An 18,665-nucleotide genomic window follows, 5' to 3' on the forward strand; every position below is an offset into this window, starting at 1 on the left:
AAATTCCAACGTAAAATGTTCAATCGGATTATATTGTCAGAAAATCCGATCGTGTGTGGGCTCTATTAGACTTTTTCCGTCGGAAATTCAGATGGAAAAAATTTGAGAGCAGGATCACAAATTTTCTGACAAAAAAATCCGATCTGACTTTTTCCGATCATTTGTAGAGAATTCCGATTGGACAAAGTGCCACACATGCTCAGATAAAATTACGAGACCAAAGCTATTGGTTACTACCTTCTCCCTGTTCTTTGCATTGGCTACTAGCCTCAATGTAGCCCCGTCGTAACGAACGAACGTCATCACGTTCCGAACGATTGGATTTTCCACCAACTTTGTCCAACCGTTTGTATGCAACACCAGTTTAGGATAAAATCCGTCTGAAAAAAATCAGACGGTTTTTGAGGTCGGAATGTCGGACCGTGTGTACAAGGCATAAGTAAGGTTCTCTGTGCCCTAAGAGGCACCAGCTGCTCCACCATACCAAGCAAGCATACAGAGATAGTCATTGGTATTTTAAGAGCAGTAATATTTTTTATGGTTTGGATCACCCCTTGCCAGAAAGCTTGCAGCGCAGGTGTCAGAAACGATGAATCAGACTGAGACAGAAGTATAATTAAATCACACTTGTTTATTAAATAAAAATAAAAAGTTAAATAGAAAAAGCATAGTCAAAGCATAGCCAGAGTCCAGTAACTGGATCGAGTAGTCAGTCAGGCCAGAGTTCAATAACCAGATTGGATAATCAGCCAGGCCAGAAGTCAGGGATCCAAGTAGAGCAACAGCAAGCAGGAAAAGGAGCCAGAAGGGATGTCAGAAAGCCAGTCTTTAAACAGAACCGCAGGAGATGGTTTCTTGTGATGTGACCAAGGCGAAGGCAGAGGTGAAGTGAGCTGGACAGCTTTAAGTAGGCAGGTCAGACGAGCATGATCAGGAACAGCTGGTAACTGTGGAGAGAGATGAGAGCTGGCAATTAGCCGACAGCTGAGCAGCCAGCCCAGAGAAGGAAGGGCTAAGCCAGCCCTGACAGCAGGGCAGTGCCAGAAGATATGCTCAAAATCTGCTAAGGAGTACTTACAAGCCAGCAATCCGCCAAATCAGATTCATAGATTTTGGCCAGTCTGTGGTATAATAAACTTTGTGTAAGGTTTTAACCATCGCGGACCGCCTACCGCAGATGTACTGTGGCAGGTCGGCTCTATTGCACGAAATGACGTACCTGTACGTTATTTTTTGCAATAGAAACTGGGGTCGTGCCCTTATTGGACAGAGGGGGAGTCAATCAGCGGGTTCAGCGCACCCAATGTCCGCCGGACACCCGTTATCATTCCTGAATGAAGCAGAATGGTGGTCTGCAAATGTAAACAAGGCAGATCGCTGTCCTGACAGGGAAGAAGATGGAGATCTTGTGTTCCTGCTAAGCAGGAACACGGATCTCTGTCTTCATCCAGTCAGACAATCACCCACACAGTTAGCAAGCACCCCCTAGGGACACACTTACCCTTTGATCACCCCTGATGTTTAACCCCTTTCCGTGTCATTAGTAAAGTATCAGTGCATAATTTTAGCACTGATCACTGTAATAATGTTACTGGTTCCCAAAAAAGTGTCAGGTGTCTGTTTTGACCACAGAAATGTTGCAGTCCTGCTAAAAATTCCTAATCACTGTCATTAGTAAAAAAATAAATAAATAAAAATATCCCATAGTTTGTAGATGTAATAACTTTTTCGCAAACCAATATATGCTTATAGCGATTTTTTTACCAAACATATGTAGCAGAATACATAGTGGCCTAAATTGATGAAGACATTTTTTTTTTACATTTTTTTTATTGGATGTGTTTTATAGCAGAAAGTAAAAAATATAATATTTTTTTTTTCAATTGTCGCTCCTTTTTTGTTTATAGCGCAAAAAATAAAAACTGCAGAGGTGATCAAATACCACCAAAAGAAAGCTCTATTTGTAGGAAAAAAATGACATACATTTTATTTGGGTACAGTGTCACACGACCACGCAATTGTCAGTTAAAGTAATGCAGTGCTGTATTGCAGGGGTATCGCAAGGGGGTAAAACCTTCCGGGGGTGAAGTAGTTAAATTGAATGACGAGGTCCCTAGACGACACCAGGTAGTGGAAGACGTAATCACACATATCGTCCCAATCACCACCATACACCTCTCTCTCTACACTTTACAAGGGGCTTAGGCCTTGTAAACCTCAGTCCCCAGTAACAACTCCAAGTCAGATGATAGAGTCTTTACCAAATTGGGAAAGAAAGGGATGGCGCAAATGAAGGTAGCAAAAAAAAAACAATTTGGGAGACGGAATTTGGATTTTAGTTAATCAAAATTGATTAAACGGCGCTTCCCAACCACATCCTTAAATTGCCTAATTCCCCCTCTCCGCCCAGACTATAGGTTCAGGAATTTCACTAATATGTGGCAAGTGTGAGCTGAACCAGAGCGGAGTAGAAGGGGAGCACTCTACCCCCCCAGGCTGCATAATATACTGGACTTTATACCATGCACAGATAATAACCGTCATAGAGCCTGTAAGTGAAGGATATCACTAGTGGGCCCCTAAAAAGCAGGTGGTGTAGACCCTCAAAGGAGCCTACTATGGCCGTCTCTAGAACCGTACCTGCATCACCATCATCTTTCACAACCAATGGCATGCAAAGACCATTTGGCCTGCTAAGGAATATTTATACAAGTCTGGTAACGCAAGGCCTCCCTGACGCAACAGATCCTGAACAGCCCGCAAACCCTATACGAGGATGGAATGATGGGCACAAAAATTAGTTAAATAAGCCTTTAATTTTACTAAAAATGGAACAGGGAACTCACACTGGAGAGTTATGCCAGTATAATATTACAGGCAGGATCTTCATTTTAAGTAAATTGATCCTACCAAGCAAGGATAGAGGTAAGTGTCTCCATGCCTCTAAACATCTCCTAAATACTGTAATTAAGAGTTGTAAATTAAGAACTAAGTAATCAGCCACCTTAGCTGTAACTACAATCCCAAGATACTTGATACAAGAGACCCAGGGGATAGGGATGGCAGGAGTGGCATGGGCCCGAGCACCCTCATCTATAGGGAGGACATTTGATTTCACCCAATAAACTAAGGCCTGAGTAGGTGGCAATAGTAGTTAAGATCTTAACAGCCACTTGTATGGTGGGGCCTGGATCCTGCAAGAAAAGTAGATGCTCCTCTGCATGTAGGTCTGTACACTCACAAATCCCCCCAACCAACAGGGCCCCAAACCCAAAGGACTTCCAAAGAGTGATAGCTCAATCATAAGCACAAATAAGGAGGGAGAAAGCGAACACCCCTGTCATGTTCCACAGCCTACTGAAAAAAAAGAAGAAACCCCAGTTTCCGTCCTAAGAGCTGCCTTAGAACACTGATCCAGGCCATGAATCAGGGGCTGAAACCCATAGAGCATGGCACAGAAGCCATATAGTGCCAGTGCACCAAGTCAAAGACATGGACATGACATGGGCAATCTGTAAAAGGGTCAAATAGTCTCAGCAGATTAGTATCAGTAGATTTGCAGGGAATAAACCCTGTTTGATCAATATCTACCAAAGCCGTTATGACCTGTGACAATCAAGTAGCCAAAATTGTAGTGAGAGTTTTTAAATCCTGATTGAGCAGAGTGATTGGTCTATATCCAAGGGGTCCTTGCCCAGTTTAGGCAGCAAAATAACATAAGCTTCAGACCAAGAATCTAGTAGGACATCATTGTCTTTCAGAATGTTTTTTTCACCTTTAACATGACCTATAAATTGTACAACTCAATTGAACAACAAACTGAAATCTTTTAGGTGGAGGGAAGTAAAAATAAAAAAATAAAATAATATGGTTGCATAACCATAAACAAATACTTTGCTGAATCACCTTTTGAATTTATTACGGCACTCAGTCTTTTTGGGTATGAGTCTATCAACATGCACAGTTTTAACTTGACAGTATTTATATCTATCTATACAACTCCCTCTACTTTGACTAAGGCCCCTGTTCCAACTGCAGAAAAAGAGCTCCAGAGCATAATGCTGCCACCTCTATGCTTCACTGTTAGTATGGTGTCCTTTTGGTAATGTGTAGTGTTGTTTTTGCACCAGATATATCTTTTGGAATTATGGGCAAAAAGTTCAACCTTGGTTTGAGACCATAACACATTTTCCCTCATGCTTTTGGGAGACTTCAGATGCGTTTTTGAAAAATTTAGCTCGGCTTGGATGTTTTTCTTCATAAGAAAAGGCCTCCGTCTTGCCACTATACCCCATAGTCCGTACATATGAAGAATACAGGAGATTGTTGTCACATGTACCACATAGCTAGTTCTTGCCAGATATTACTGCAGCTCCTTTAACCCCTTGCCGACCGCCGCACGACGATATACGTCGGCAGAATGGCACGGGCAGGCATATGGGCGTATATATAAGTCCCTGCCTGCCCGCGGGTGGGGGGCCCGATCGGGCCCCCCCCCCGGTGCCTGCGGCGGTCGGCATTCCTTCGAGAGCGATCCGGGATGAGGGGGCGGCCATTCATTCATGGCCACCCCCTCGCGATCGCTCTCGACGAATGGAAATCCTTCGTGACATCACTTCCTCTCCTGTAATGTAAACACAGGAGAGGAAGTGATGTATTCTCTCCTCCGTGTCGGTATTTTTCCTTCCGGCACCGAGGAGAGAGGTTCGGTGAGTTGCACCAACACACCACACATACAGTAGAACATGCCAGGCACACTCACACCCCCCCTTTACCCCCCGATCACCCCCCCAATTACCCCTGCCCCCCCCAGTCACAGTGACACCAATTGCTTTTTTTTTTTTTTTGCATTGGTGTCATTTGTGACTGTAATAACTGTTAGGGCAGTTAGGGTTAGCCCCCTTTAGTTCTAAGGTACCCCCCTAACCCCCCCAATAAAGGTTTAACCCCGTGATCACCCCCCGTCGCCAGTGTCACTAAGGCTGGGTTCACATTGCAGCGGTTTGAGAACGGATGTGATTCGCACCGCACTGCAGTGCAAATCACATCCAATCTCTGTGCGATTCGAGTTCAGCCATACAGATAGTATGGCTGAATTCGTGTCGCACCCGCCGCACCCGCCGCAAACTCGCACGGGACCCTTTGTTTGGTCCGCAGCAGAATCGGATCGCATGGGTGTTCACACCATGCGATCCGAGTTTGCAGATCGCACTGCGATATGCGAACTGATCTGGGGGTGTCATTAACATTTCACTGACACTCCCAGCAGTTCGCATAGGGCAGTGTGAACTGCCGCCAGGAGGCATGCGATGCGGGAACCCGCCGCGGATTCGTGGCGTTCCCGCATCGCTCCAGTGTGAACCCAGCCTAATAAGCGATCATTTTTCTGATCGCTGTATTAGTGTCACAGGTGACGCTAGTTAGGCAGGTAGGTATTTAGGTTCGCCGCAACTTTTTATAGCGCCAGGGACCCCCATATACTACCGCATAAAGCCCCCTGATTGCCCCCTAGTTAACCCTTTCACCAGTGATCACCATATAACTGTTACAGGTGACGCTGGTTGGTTAGTTATTTTTTTATAGTTTCAGGGCACCCGCCATTTATTACCTAGTCTCTCTAGTGTACCCCTAAATTTAGGGGTGTCTACTTTCCAAAAATGGGGTCATTTGGGGGGGGGTTTGTGCCATCTTGGCATTTTATGGCCTTCAAAACTGTAACGCCCTTAGAAAGCCTGAAGGCGGTGCTTGGTTTTCGGGGCCCCGTACGCGGCTAGGCTCCCAAAAAGTCCCACATATGTGGTATCCCCGTACTCAGGAGAAGCAGCAGAATTTATTTTGGGGTGTCATTTCACATATGCCCATGGCATGCGTGAGCAATATATCATTTAGTGACAATTTTGTGAAAAAAAAAAAAAAGTTTGTAATTTTCCCGCAACTTGTGGCAAAATATAAAATATTCCATGGACTCAACATGCCTCTCAGCAAATAGCTTGGGGTGTCTACTTTCTAAAATAGGGTCATTTGTGGGGGTTTTGTGCCATCTTGGCATTTTATGGCCTTCAAAACTGTAATAGGTAGTGAGGAGTGAAGTCAAATATTTACGCCCTTAGAAAACCTGAAGGCGGTTCTTGGCTTTCGGGGCCCCGTACGCGGCTAGGCTCCCAAAAAATCCCACACATGTGGTATCTCCGTACTCAGGAGAAGCAGCAGAATTTATTTTGGGGTGTCATTTCACATATGCCCATGGCATGTGTGAGCAATATATCATTTAGTGACAACTTTGTGAAAAAAAAAAAAAAAAATTAAAGTTTGTAATTTTCCCGCAACTTGTGGCAAAATATAAAATATTCCATGGACTCAACATGCCTCTCAGCAAATAGCTTGGGGTGTCTACTTTCTAAAATGGGGTCATTTGTGGGGGTTTTGTGCCATCTTGGCATTTTATGGCCTTCAAAACTGTAATAGGTAGTGAGGAGTGAAGTCAAATATTTACGCCCTTAGAAAACCTGAAGGCGGTTCTTGGCTTTCGGGGCCCCGTACGCGGCTAGGCTCCCAAAAAATCCCACACGTGTGGTATCCCCGTACTCAGGAGAAGCAGCAGAATTTATTTTGGGGTGTCATTTCACATATGCCCATAGCATGTGTGAGCAATATATCATTTAGTGACAACTTTGTGTAAAAAAAAAAAAAAATATATATATTTTTTTGTCATTATTCAATCGCTTGAGGCTAAAAAATAAAATATTCGATGGGCTCAACATGCCACTTATCAATTTCCTTAGGGGGTCTACTTCCCAAAATGGGGTCATTTGGGGGGATTTTGTACTGCCCTGCCATTTTAGCACCTCAAGAACTGAGATAGGCAGTCGTAAACTAAAAGCTGCGTAAATTCCAGAAAACGTACCTTAGTTTGTAGATGTGACAACTTTTGCGCAAACCAATAAATATACAGTTATTGACTTTTTTTTTACCAAAGACATGTGGCTGAATACATTTTGGCCTAAATGTATGACTAAAATTGAATTTATTGGATTTTTCTAATAACAAAAAGTAGAAAATATCATTTTTTTTCAAAATTTGCGGTCTTTTTCCATTTATATCGCAAAAAATAAAAATCGCAGAGGCAATCAAATACCATCAAAAGAAAGCTCTATTTGTGGGAAGAAAAGGACACAAATTTTGTTTGGGTACAACATTGCATGACCGCGCAATTACCAGTTAAAGCAGCGCAGTGCCAAATTGTAAAAAGACCTCTGGTCATTTACCAGCAAAATGGTCCGGTCTGAAAGTGGTTAATGTTGCTGTAGGCCTCTTGGCAGCCTCCCTGGCCAGTTTTCTTCTCATCTTTTCATCAATTTTGGAGGAACATCCAGTTGCACAGCTACATCCCCACTTATATGACACACTTATGTAACCACATTATTTTATTTTTTTATTTCTACTTCCCCCCTAAAAGATTTCAGTTTGTTTTTCGATTGAGTTGTACAGTTTATAGGTCATATTAAAGGTGGGAAAAGTTGTAAATTATTTATCTTTGTCTCGTTTTTTTACATCATAGAAACCTGACATTTTAACAGGGGTATGCAGACTTTTTATATCCACTGTATATAAAATTAAACAAGGACAAAAGGTTCAGGCACACATAACCTATAACCTAGCATAACATATATGTACAGTATATACTCAACTGTACATAGTATGCATAAAACCACAGATCCATCTGTACATACCAAACAGAATAAAAAAATTTACAACAAATGTTTTTAGTATACGTATCCTATTTACAACTATGGGCAAAAAATAGGTTCTCACTTTGATACTACTCATCATAATGCAGTCAGCCAGCAAGAATACAGTTGACATTTGCAGTGATTTGAAGACAACAGTGTTGAAATTCCATTGGTGATACAACCTACTGTTGTGCCTAGCTACAGTAACTCGCTAAGCTAGAATGCTATCTGTATCTACTGAAAACTGGCCATTGAATTTGACTTATTCTCCAAATGTACTACTATGTACATGAGCTAGTTTTAAAACAGGAGACAAAACAAACTGAATTTGTACCAGTCCAGCAAGAGATAAAAGGTAAAACTATAATCTTACTATGCATCAAAGTTAGAAATGTCCAGAATTACTGAAGAAATTGAATGCAGATAGAAATATGGCAGTTTCCTTACTTTACTTCCTAATGGATCACTAACACAAGTATGCCGTAAAGGTTGAAAAATCTAACTTTCCATCTTGAATCGTTGTTCCTGCTTAGAAATTCACTAGGCAGTGAAACCAGTATAAAAGCCCGGAAGTCATCAATAACAGCTCCCACAGCTACTGTATACCTAATTGCTACAATATCAACAGGCAGTGGGAGGTACTGTCTAGGGAGTGACACTATTTCAAATATATTTGGTGTTTATGGTGTTCATGGAAAGTGTTAAACTTTGAGGTATGCACAAAGCCTTTCTTTTATCTTTGAGAATTATTTTCTATGTTGTATATTAGTAGCAAATGTCATCCTTTTTGCCATAAATGTTAAAGCTTGAATAATTATTGCTTAAGGCGATAAAAAAAAAAAAAAAAAAAAAAAAAAAAACAGTCTAGGTTTTTAAGTACTGTGTCATAACTGAAACAAACATAATACTATCATAGAAAAATAATACTCCATTTCACTATAAAATCTCGTGGTAGGACAAGTGTCATTACCTTGTCGTACATCTAAAAAAATTCTCAAAACTGAGAAATTATATTTAATTAAATTACTATTTATTTTTGACAGAAGTTTTCCTTTAACAAGCCAGTATTTTCCCTCTTAAACAGAAGGACCATGGAGACCCAGTGCTCAATCTGGAGCCACTCATGGACATTAGAGCCAGTAAGTGAGTCATGACATCTGGAGATGTTTTATAACATGAAGTCCTAATTAAATATCTGTTCTTTCATTTCAGCAGACTGGACACACTTGTGGCTTGTTCAATTGCCCTTTTCACAGTCATTAAATTAAGGGCTTTGACAAAACATATAATTTCCCTTGAAGCCACAAATACTTGGGATAGAGCGCAGCCCTGGCATATAGAGCATAGTGGTCCACACTTAAGTATACGAACAAAGTTTGCAAAGCTCATAATTTCTAAGTTCGGTATTTATTACCATTATGGATCTACTTTCCTACAAGATCACATGAGGCTGAATAACCCCCAGCAAAGCAGTTTAATTCCCTTTCCTGCAAATGCAAAAAATGTCCTTTTATTTCATACATTTTCATGCTTGGGTAACTTTTGATAGTGATTTTGGCTAGTACTGAAATAGTGTTTTTTTTTAAATTACACCCAGCACTCCTGGCCCAGAGGAACTCTAAAGCCCCATACACACTATCAGATTTGCTGGTGATTTTTTCCTTCAGATTTACCAAAACCATATAATATGAGGTCCAACCTTAGGAGTTTCAATTTGTATGCAATCAGGCAGGCCCTTGCACGACATGGTTTTGGTAAATCTGAAGACAAAAATCATCAGAAAATCTGAAAGTGTGTATGGGGCTTAACAAGTGTTCAAGTGCCTCTAGTCTTACCTGGCTTAAAGTGGACCTGAACTCATACAGGGAAAGTTTGCTATGTTATAGGGAACATCTTGAGATGTTAACTGTTCCCAAAGCAGCAACCTGAAAAATCCACCCTTTGTCTTGTGTCTACAGCCTCATAACTGTATAACTGCCATTTAAAAGGCACTGCTTTCTTTGCATTCTAATTTTGCAAGATTTGGAGAGAGATTTGGTGATATCATTACTGTATTCTTTGTGTTGGAGAGGAAGCTGTACCTGAAGAACTTAACTGCATAAAAGAGGTCTTGTTTTATCCATTCTGTAGATCTGTGCTTTCTGCACCTTTCCTACTGTTTCTTAAATATACCTCTACCCGTCATCAGATCACCAATCACCATGGCAGAAGCACGAACATGAGAAAGCAAAGCCTTTTCCTCTACCAAAATGGCAGTCTTCACACAGAGACAGAAGGCAGAACACAAAGTCATCAATGAGGAAAAGGTCAGCTGCAGGGTAACTACAGGCAACACTGGTGACTAGTCATTTGCCCCCTGTTTGTCTATGAGGGCACAGCTTCCAGAGTTCAGGTCCTTGCTAAAGGATAACTGTACTTTTAAAATACACTAGCATCTCTGGGTCTACCCTAAGCACAGAATGAATCACGATTGTCAGAATACTTTGATTTCAAAGACAGGAATTGTTTTATTCACATGATTACCAGGTAAAATAAAGGCAAAACGCCAGAAAAATAAAAGAATGCAGCCGCCGCAACTAAAAACATGTAAGCTACAATATATTACATTTTAGTTTTTGGGTTTAGATACACTTTAACGTTTACCTAAAACAAACAATACAAAATCAGCACAAGGGACATTACTTACCTTCAGTGAGATGTGTCCCTTGTGCTGATGTGTTCTCCTTTCACTGAATGCCCCCATCCCTGCAATTGTTTGGTGAGGTGGGCTGTGACAGGCACTCACCAAGAGTGCCATATTTTGTCTGCCTTTTCTGCCCAGGTCCCCCATTTATTGAAGCCATTGCTACAGCTTCTACAAATGAATCAGGTCTTTGAAAGGTGGATGGAAGATGATTGATACAGTAGATCCGCCCTCTCCATTAACAGATCACGTTGAATGTGTAAGCTGAAGACATTATAGGAACTGTCAGTAAATGAGCTGAGAGGAGATAGAATGAGAGGGCTTGTTGTCTTTAACAGTAATATCTTATTCACCGATTTCCAGGTTTGTTATTCTATGGCTCTTGCAATTGATAGAGGAACAAAATGTAAATATGTATTTTTTTGCTCCCCAAAAGCTTGTTATAAAATATGTGATAATCTTGTCCAATCCTGCATTCAATGTTAATTTATTTTTTGCTGCTCATTTTCATTTCAAAAAGACACTTTCCCCTTCAAAGCCATCTTTTACAATACCCCCTTAACACCATGAGCGAGACATGGGTAAAGCAAACAAGTGTTCACACAGCAGAAGTAAAAGGACTTATGGCTTTATGCCTACTGCACTACTAACTACAAACCTGAAATATCATCACAACGCTATTATAAAGTAAAAGTAGGTCGCTATTGAGGGGTACTCTGGTCTGCACATCCTTTTCTATATGTACGACTAGTAAAATGTTTCAATCAAATGTGGAGCATTTCATGTGGATTTTGGCTACCTGAACCATTATAATATGTGTGGATGGCATGAGGAATGGATAACAGAAAATTGATGTTGATGAATTGCTGAAAGGTTTGTAGAATGAATTACTGAGCATGAGTATGGATGAAACCTTATGAAGGCAGGGAGAATGGAAAGATTAAAACATAAGGCTTAGGGTAGAATGCTAAAATGCATTCCCGTTTGTTTTATGACATGGTCTACAGGAAAACTGCCTATTCTACAACAGTGCTTCATAAACTTACTAACACTAAATTCCTACTTCTTTTTACACCATTATAGATTAAACAAATGTAAGGTCGTTTTAAACTGTTACAGTGTTTTTACATGTTAGTCAGGGAAGCATGCACTATACTTGAGGCAAATACACTACACCAAATTTTACCAGGTCCAATTTAATTATGTCTGATGGAAGAATAATCTCAGACATAATGCTGTCCATAGTGTTTAAACAGATATTGATTTTCATCTTCTGGTGCAGTATCGGAGAGTGAAAGGTGGCATTTCTTTGTTTGATACAGACAATACTAATTTGAAGCAATCCCTTCACCAGGAACATTGTTAAAGCCCAAATCAACCCCTGCTATTTATTACAGTAATGCAGTAATAAATATACGAGAGTGCAGCTCTTTAAGCCATTGTACACAAGGTCGGACATTCTGATGGAAAATGTCCGATCGGACCGTGTTGTCGGATAATCCAACCATGTGTGGGATCCATCGGACTGTTTCCGTCAGAATATCCGACCGACAAAGTTTTAGAGGTGGGCTTTAAAATTTTCCGACAACATGATCCGATCAAACTTTGTCCGATCGTTTGTAGAGAATTCCGATCGGACAAAGTGCCACGTATGCTCAGATCAAATTCCTAGACCAAAGCTATTGGCTGCTAGCCTGAACGTAGTCCAGTCGTAATGAAAAAACGTCATCACGCTCAGAACAATCGGATTTTCCGACAATTTTGTCCGACCATGTGTATGCAATACCGGTTTCTGACAAAATCCGTCGGACAAAATCCAACGGATTTTGTTGTCGGAATGTCCGACCGTGTGTACAAGGGCTTACACAAAGAAGTAGTCTGAAAAACTTTCTCTGAACACTTATCTAATCAACAGCGCTCTCACTCCCTAAGCAGTACTGTTAATTGGAATAGTCTTCATGGTTTTTGTCTGACCACTGGAGTAAAAGATGATGGTTCAACTCTCCTAGGTGTAGTGCTTAGTGGTTAAGAATGCTCCATATTTATTACTGTATATGCAGCCTGACTGACTTATAGTAATAATTAGCGAGGATTTATTTTGGCATTATATGGGGCCCACTGATTACCGTACCTCAACAGAGTAGAGAAAATCGTCATCTTCTACGCTTCTAGTTACTGTTTGTCCACATGATATTTCTGTTTGCATATGTTAAATATCCTTCCTGAATTTGTGCTGGCTACACTTCATAATATACTATTTTAGGTGTAAAACTCTTTTAATGGCAGTAGAAGATAATGGTCCATGTTTCAGTAATCTAATGGATGCTGTACCACAATTGTAGCTAATGAAATATGGAGGCATCATGAAACAGGACGAGTATCTTCTACTGCACTGCAATGTGGAGCTGCTGTGAATTTAGATGGGCTTCACTCCATTTCATTCATCGAATGTAATGCAAGGGTACACAAAAGCAAAGGATTCACAGGAAGCAACTGTAACATGGACCTGGGTCTGTCTGCTTCTAATTCTACAGTTTCCACTTACGCTTTCCACTGTCTTCACTCTCCGTTACAAGTATACATAGTAATCTACAATGGTTCAGTTTTCAAAATAATAAACAACAAAAAAGCAAATAAACCAAATCAATAGTCTCATTTCAGGGTTACGGCTGTATACATCACAAATGATGGTATATTTAGATCGAATATACATATTTGTGTATATTAAGCTCATAACCAAGTATGATATAACGTTTCTTACCTGCTTCAGAGAGGTCCCTAAGGGAGCTGCTCAGGGCACTGCGTTTCAGGCCCTCTCCTGTGGCGTAGCTGTCATCAAGACATGTCCGATTCAAAGTGCCATTACCAGACTCCTTTTTCAAGCTGGAACACTGAGACATGCTCGGACGCACTACCCCCTTCTGCTTTTCTAACTCCGCTAAAACAAACAGAATAAAAATACAAAGGACATTAGCGGTATTAGCTGTGATTTAAATTTTTTTTATATATTCCAGTGTTAATTGATGCACTGTCCCCAATGCTGCAAGTTCCTCTTCAAGTATTTAAGAAAATCTTTCAGTTAGCGAAGCATAATTGAACCTAGTGTTCACTCCAGTCTAGAAACTATACCTAAAGTGATGATTATATATATATATATATATATATATATATATATATATATATATATATATATATATATATATATATATATATATATATACACAGTTGTGTTCAAAATAACAGCAGTGTGTTTAAAAAAGTGAGTAACGCTCAAAATCCTTATAATAGCTTTTATTTCCATGAAGGCAAATGCATTGGGAACACTGCACAGTCTATTTCTTATCAAAACACAAAGAAAAACTTTTAAAATGTATTATTTTACAGAAAGTGAAAAAAAGGGATATTAGGCTTTTCCAAAAGCGTCTGCATTTCTCTTTACAAACTCAAATATTTAGGGCACTGGGGCGTCGGCAGCAAAGCACCAATATTTTTAGCGTCACTTTACCGTTGTTTTAGTGGCGATTTTCGGCCACTAGCTTTTAACCCCTGCTAGCAGCCCAAAAAAGGGAAAAATACCCGGCAAAGCGCTACTGCAGCTGCCCTTTGCCAGTGCTGCCCATTGATTTCAATGGCCAGGGGCACTTTAGGAGCGGTGTATACACCGCTCCTAAAGCGCCTCAAAGATGCTGTTTGCAGGATTTTTTTTAGCATCCTACCAGCACACCGCTCCAGTGTGAAAGCACGCTGAGTGACAGGAGAGGCACTTTGCAGGTGCTATTTTTAGCGCTATAGCGCCTGAAGAGCGCCTTGGTGTGAAAGTAGCCTAACTGTATAAACAGAAAAATGCTTAAAGATTTAGCTTTTCTGTGAATCACTAAACTAATATTTAGTTGAATAACCACTGTTTCCGAGTATTGCTTTACATCTGTGTTGCAAGGAGTCAACCAACTTCTGGCACTTGTGAACAGGTATTCCAGCCCAGGATGATTGCAATACATTCCACAATTCATCTGCATTTCTTAGTTTTACTTCAGAAACAGCAATTTTGTTGTCACCCCCCAAGTTTTCTATTGGATTAAGGTCTGGGGATTGGGCCACTCCATAACCTAAATCTTGTTTGTTCGCAACCAAGATGCTGCTTGCTTACTGGTGTGTTTGGGGCTGTCGTCTTGTCTTCTTCGGCATAAGGCAACATGACCTCTTCAAGTATTTTGATGTATTCAAACTGATCCATAATCCCTGGTATGCGATAAATAGGCCCAGCACCATACTATGAGAAACATCCCCATATCATGATGTCACCATGCTTCACTGTCTTCACAGTATACTGTGGCTTGAATTCGGTATTTGGGGGTCATCAGACAAACTGTCTGCGGCCCCTAGACCCAAAAAGAATGATCTTGCTCTCATCAGTCCTGAGCAGTCTATGCCCTTGTACACACGGTCGGAGAATCCGTCGGAATGTGTCCTATCGGACCGTGTTGTCGGATAATCCGACTGTGTGTGGTATGCATCGGACTGATTTCGTCGGAATATCCGTCGGATCCAATTTTCCGACTTGTTGGAAATATTTTCCGACAAACTGGTCCGATGGGACATACTCCGATCATGTGTAGAGAATTCCGATCGGACAAAGTGCCATGCATGCTCAGATCAAATTCCTACACCAAAGCTATTGGCTACTAGCCTGAACGTAGTCACGTCGTAACGAAATAACGTCATCACATTCTGAATGATCGGATTTTCCAACAACTTGGTCCGACCGTGTGTATGCAACAGTTTCGGACACAATCCATCGGACAAAATCCAACGGATTTGGTTGGCAGAATTTCCGACCGTGTGTACAGGGGCTATCAGTTTCTGCACTTCTTTACATGTTTTCCCCTCTCCAATTAACTTTTTAATCAAAGTACACTGTTCTTCTGAACAATGTCTAGAAAGAACCATTTTACTCAGATTTTCAGAGAGAAATGCACTATACAAAGCATATACATTACTTCATCCTTAACCACTTGCTTACTGGGCACATATATCCCCTTCCTGCCCAGGCCAATTTTCAGCTTTTAGCACTGTAACACTTTGAAAGACAATTGCGTGGTCATGCTACACTGTACCCATATGAAATTTTTTTTTTACACACATAGAGCTTTCTTTTGGTGGTATTTATCACCACTGGGTTTTTTTTTTTTTGCTAAACAAACAAAAAAAAAGAACAAAAATATTGTTATATAAGTTTTCATTGTTTGTTATAACATTTTGCAAACAGGTATTTTTTCTTCTTCATTGATATGCGCTGATGAGGCTGCACTGATGGGCACTGATAGGCTGCACTGATCGGCACTAATAAGGCGGCACTGATAGATGGCACTGAAGGGCACTAATAGGCAGCTCTGATTGACAGCACTAATGGGCACTTGTTAGCAGTACTGATGTGCACTATTAGGTGGCACTGGTGGGCACTGGTTAGCAGCACTGGTAGTGACTGTGTGGTACCGATGTCCATTTTACAGAAGCTAGCAATCTGCTTTATTTCTTTTCTTCTCACACTATCAGTGTGAGGGGAAAAAAAGTTGATTACCAGCTTCTGATGGCTTCCTGATGACACAATTTTACTTGTGAAATGCATAGAGGCTGCTGGGACATACAAAACGTCACATCCGGATAATGATAGTGAGGCTTGAGACGCACGCTGGGAGAAGAGAGACACAGCGATACCCTAACACATCTAAACCCATTCAAACTGCTGGAAAGGTTTAGTGCCAACCTATAGGCACTTGTAAATGTGAGTGATATGGCCTGTTTTTACTTTTTTTTCATGAATAAATGTACAGCTATACTGCGCAATGATTGCTGTTCATTTTTTATGAGGGTGAACATTGTTTAATACCTGTAAGCTGGGAGCAGTATAGACCCTGAGTGGATTGGTAAATTGGGAGCAGCATAGACCCAGAGTGGATTGGTTATCCCTATCAATGAACCAAAGGCACTTTTCACAATAATATCTGGTGAGTGGCCAATTCTTATGATGGTGGTGTTGTCACTGGATTGGTGGATATGAAATGCACAGAATCACGGATATAAGAAGTTGGATTTTTTTCACAGCAGAAAATTTGAAAGAAGGATTTATTTATATGTTGGTTTTCAAATACCAACCTAAACGTTGAACATTTTCTGTATAAATAGCGACAAAAGTTGCACATGAAATATAGACATGGGTGGATTACTTAGATATATGCATGTATAAATACAGTATTATATTTATTTATTTTTCACAGTGGTATATATATATATATATATATATATATATATATTGTGAGGGGTTTGCTCGGTAGCGGGTGTGTGTGACCCCCTGGATGGGTTCACAACACAAAGTCAGGCACAGCAGACAGCGGTGTAGGTTCAAAAAACAAAAGATCCGGTTTATTTACGCTACATGCAGTGATACATATAACAGCCAAACAAAATAAAACAAGAAAATAAATCCTGGTCAGCTTGACCTCTAACTACACACGTAGACTCCCTGTCTAACAACTGGGTGCAGCCTTGTGCTGCCCCAGTCCCTGTCTCTATTGTAGGGGTTTGCCACACAGGCGTTAACTCACCACACAGAACAGATCTCAGACTCCCCAGTCTATACACACAAAACTGGTTCCAGGATGGAGCATCTCCCTATGCATGCTGGGGTTTTTTGTAGAGGTCTTAATGAGCCCACTTACTTCAGCTGGGCTCATTAACTCTTCCCCTCTAATTGTAAAAGTCTGCATAAAGCCTGAATCTAGGACACACATATTTCTCATCCTGGATACAACCAGGTGATTTTACCTGCGTGCTGCCACATACCCCCCCCTCTTGTTTCAACCTTGGGGTTGTAACACAAGCAGCCAGACACGCATGTATCCGAGACAAAGCATCCACATTCCCCATTTTAACACCAGGGCGATGCTTAACTGTAAAGTTAAATTCCTGTAGGGCCAGGAACCACCTATTTACCCTTCTATTGGTCTCCTTGTTCTGAGCCATCCACTTTAAAGGAGCGTGATCAGTCACCAGGTCAAAGTGCCTACCTAGCAGATAGTACCGAAGGGAATCTAGAGCCCACTTCACTGCTATACATTCCTTCTCAATCGTGGAGTAATTTACCTCATGGGACTTCAACTTCCTGCTGAGGTAAATGACTGGGTGCTCTTCCCCGTTCCAGACCTGGGATAACACTGCTCCTAACCCAACGTCTGATGCATCAGTTTGTACCACGAAGTCCTTAGAGAAGTCTGGTGAGTACAACACTGGCTGGCTACATAAGGCTGTTTTTAAGGACTGAAATGCTTCTTCAGCCTCTGGGGACCATTTAACCATGACCGACTCTTTCCCTTTTGTCAGGTTGGTGAGGGGCACAGCCTGAGAAGCAAAATGGGGAATGAATCGTCGATAATAGCCAGCGATTCCCAGAAAGGCTCGTACCTGTTTCTTGCTGTTGGGACATGGCCAACTCTGTATGGCCTCGACTTTATTGACTTGGGGTTTTATCACCCCCCTCCCAATAGTGTACCCAAGATATTTGGCCTCCTCCTGTCCAATGGTACACTTCTTTGGATTGGCCGTAAACCCAGCTTCCCGGATAGAGTCTAGGACTGCTTGTACTTTTGGCAAATGTGAGACCCAGTCTGTGCTATGGATAATCACATCATCCAGGTAAGCTGCAGCATATTTCTGATGGGGCCTCAGAATCTTATCCATTTTCCGCTGGAATGTTGCCGGTGCATTCTGTAACCCAAACGGCATTCTCTTATATTGGAATGCCCCATCTGGGGTTACAAACGCAGTTTTCTCCTTGGCCGACTCGGCCAGGGGAATTTGCCAATACCCTTTGGTGAGATCAAGAGTTGTCATATATCGGGCTGTTCCCAGCCGGTCAATCAACTCATCTATACGTGGCATGGGGTAGGTGTCAAATTTTGTAACTTTATTTAATTGTCTAAAATCGTTACAAAATCGCCAGCTCCCATCAGGTTTGGGCACTAGTACGATAGGACTGGACCAGTCACTCTGGGACTCCTCTATCCCACCCAATTCCAGCATCCTTTGAACCTCCCCACGTATTGCCTCCCGTCGGGCCTCTGGTATTCTATAAGGTTTTAGTTTTACCCTTTCTCCTGGCGGGGTGATAATGTCATGCTCTACGCCAGATGTTTGTCCCGGCAGCTCAGAGAAAATCTCTTTGTTACGAAGTACAAACTCTTTAACCTCCTGTTGTT

At 41.3% G+C, this 18,665-nt stretch overlaps 1 protein-coding gene across 15 annotated transcripts in view; it reads right to left on the minus strand.

Moving 5' to 3' along the window:
• The window catches only part of IQSEC1 (IQ motif and Sec7 domain ArfGEF 1), a 1,458,014-nt gene that overhangs the window by 29,130 nt on the left and 1,410,219 nt on the right, over positions 1-18,665 (minus strand). For 14 of the 15 annotated variants that reach the window (XM_077452165.1, XM_077452166.1, XM_077452169.1 and 11 more), the window contains one exon: positions 13,175-13,351. In XM_077452165.1, the coding sequence (XP_077308291.1) occupies positions 13,175-13,351 (177 nt within the window). Of the gene's footprint in view, positions 1-611; positions 948-13,174; positions 13,352-18,665 lie in introns of those variants that run through there. The other variant, XM_077452178.1, reaches the window with a different exon arrangement.

Source organism: Lithobates pipiens, unplaced genomic scaffold, assembly GCF_037356315.1.
Source record: "Lithobates pipiens isolate NorthernLeopardFrog02 unplaced genomic scaffold, aLitPip1_a1.2 Scaffold_23, whole genome shotgun sequence".
NCBI classification, from domain to species: domain Eukaryota; kingdom Metazoa; phylum Chordata; class Amphibia; order Anura; family Ranidae; genus Lithobates; species Lithobates pipiens.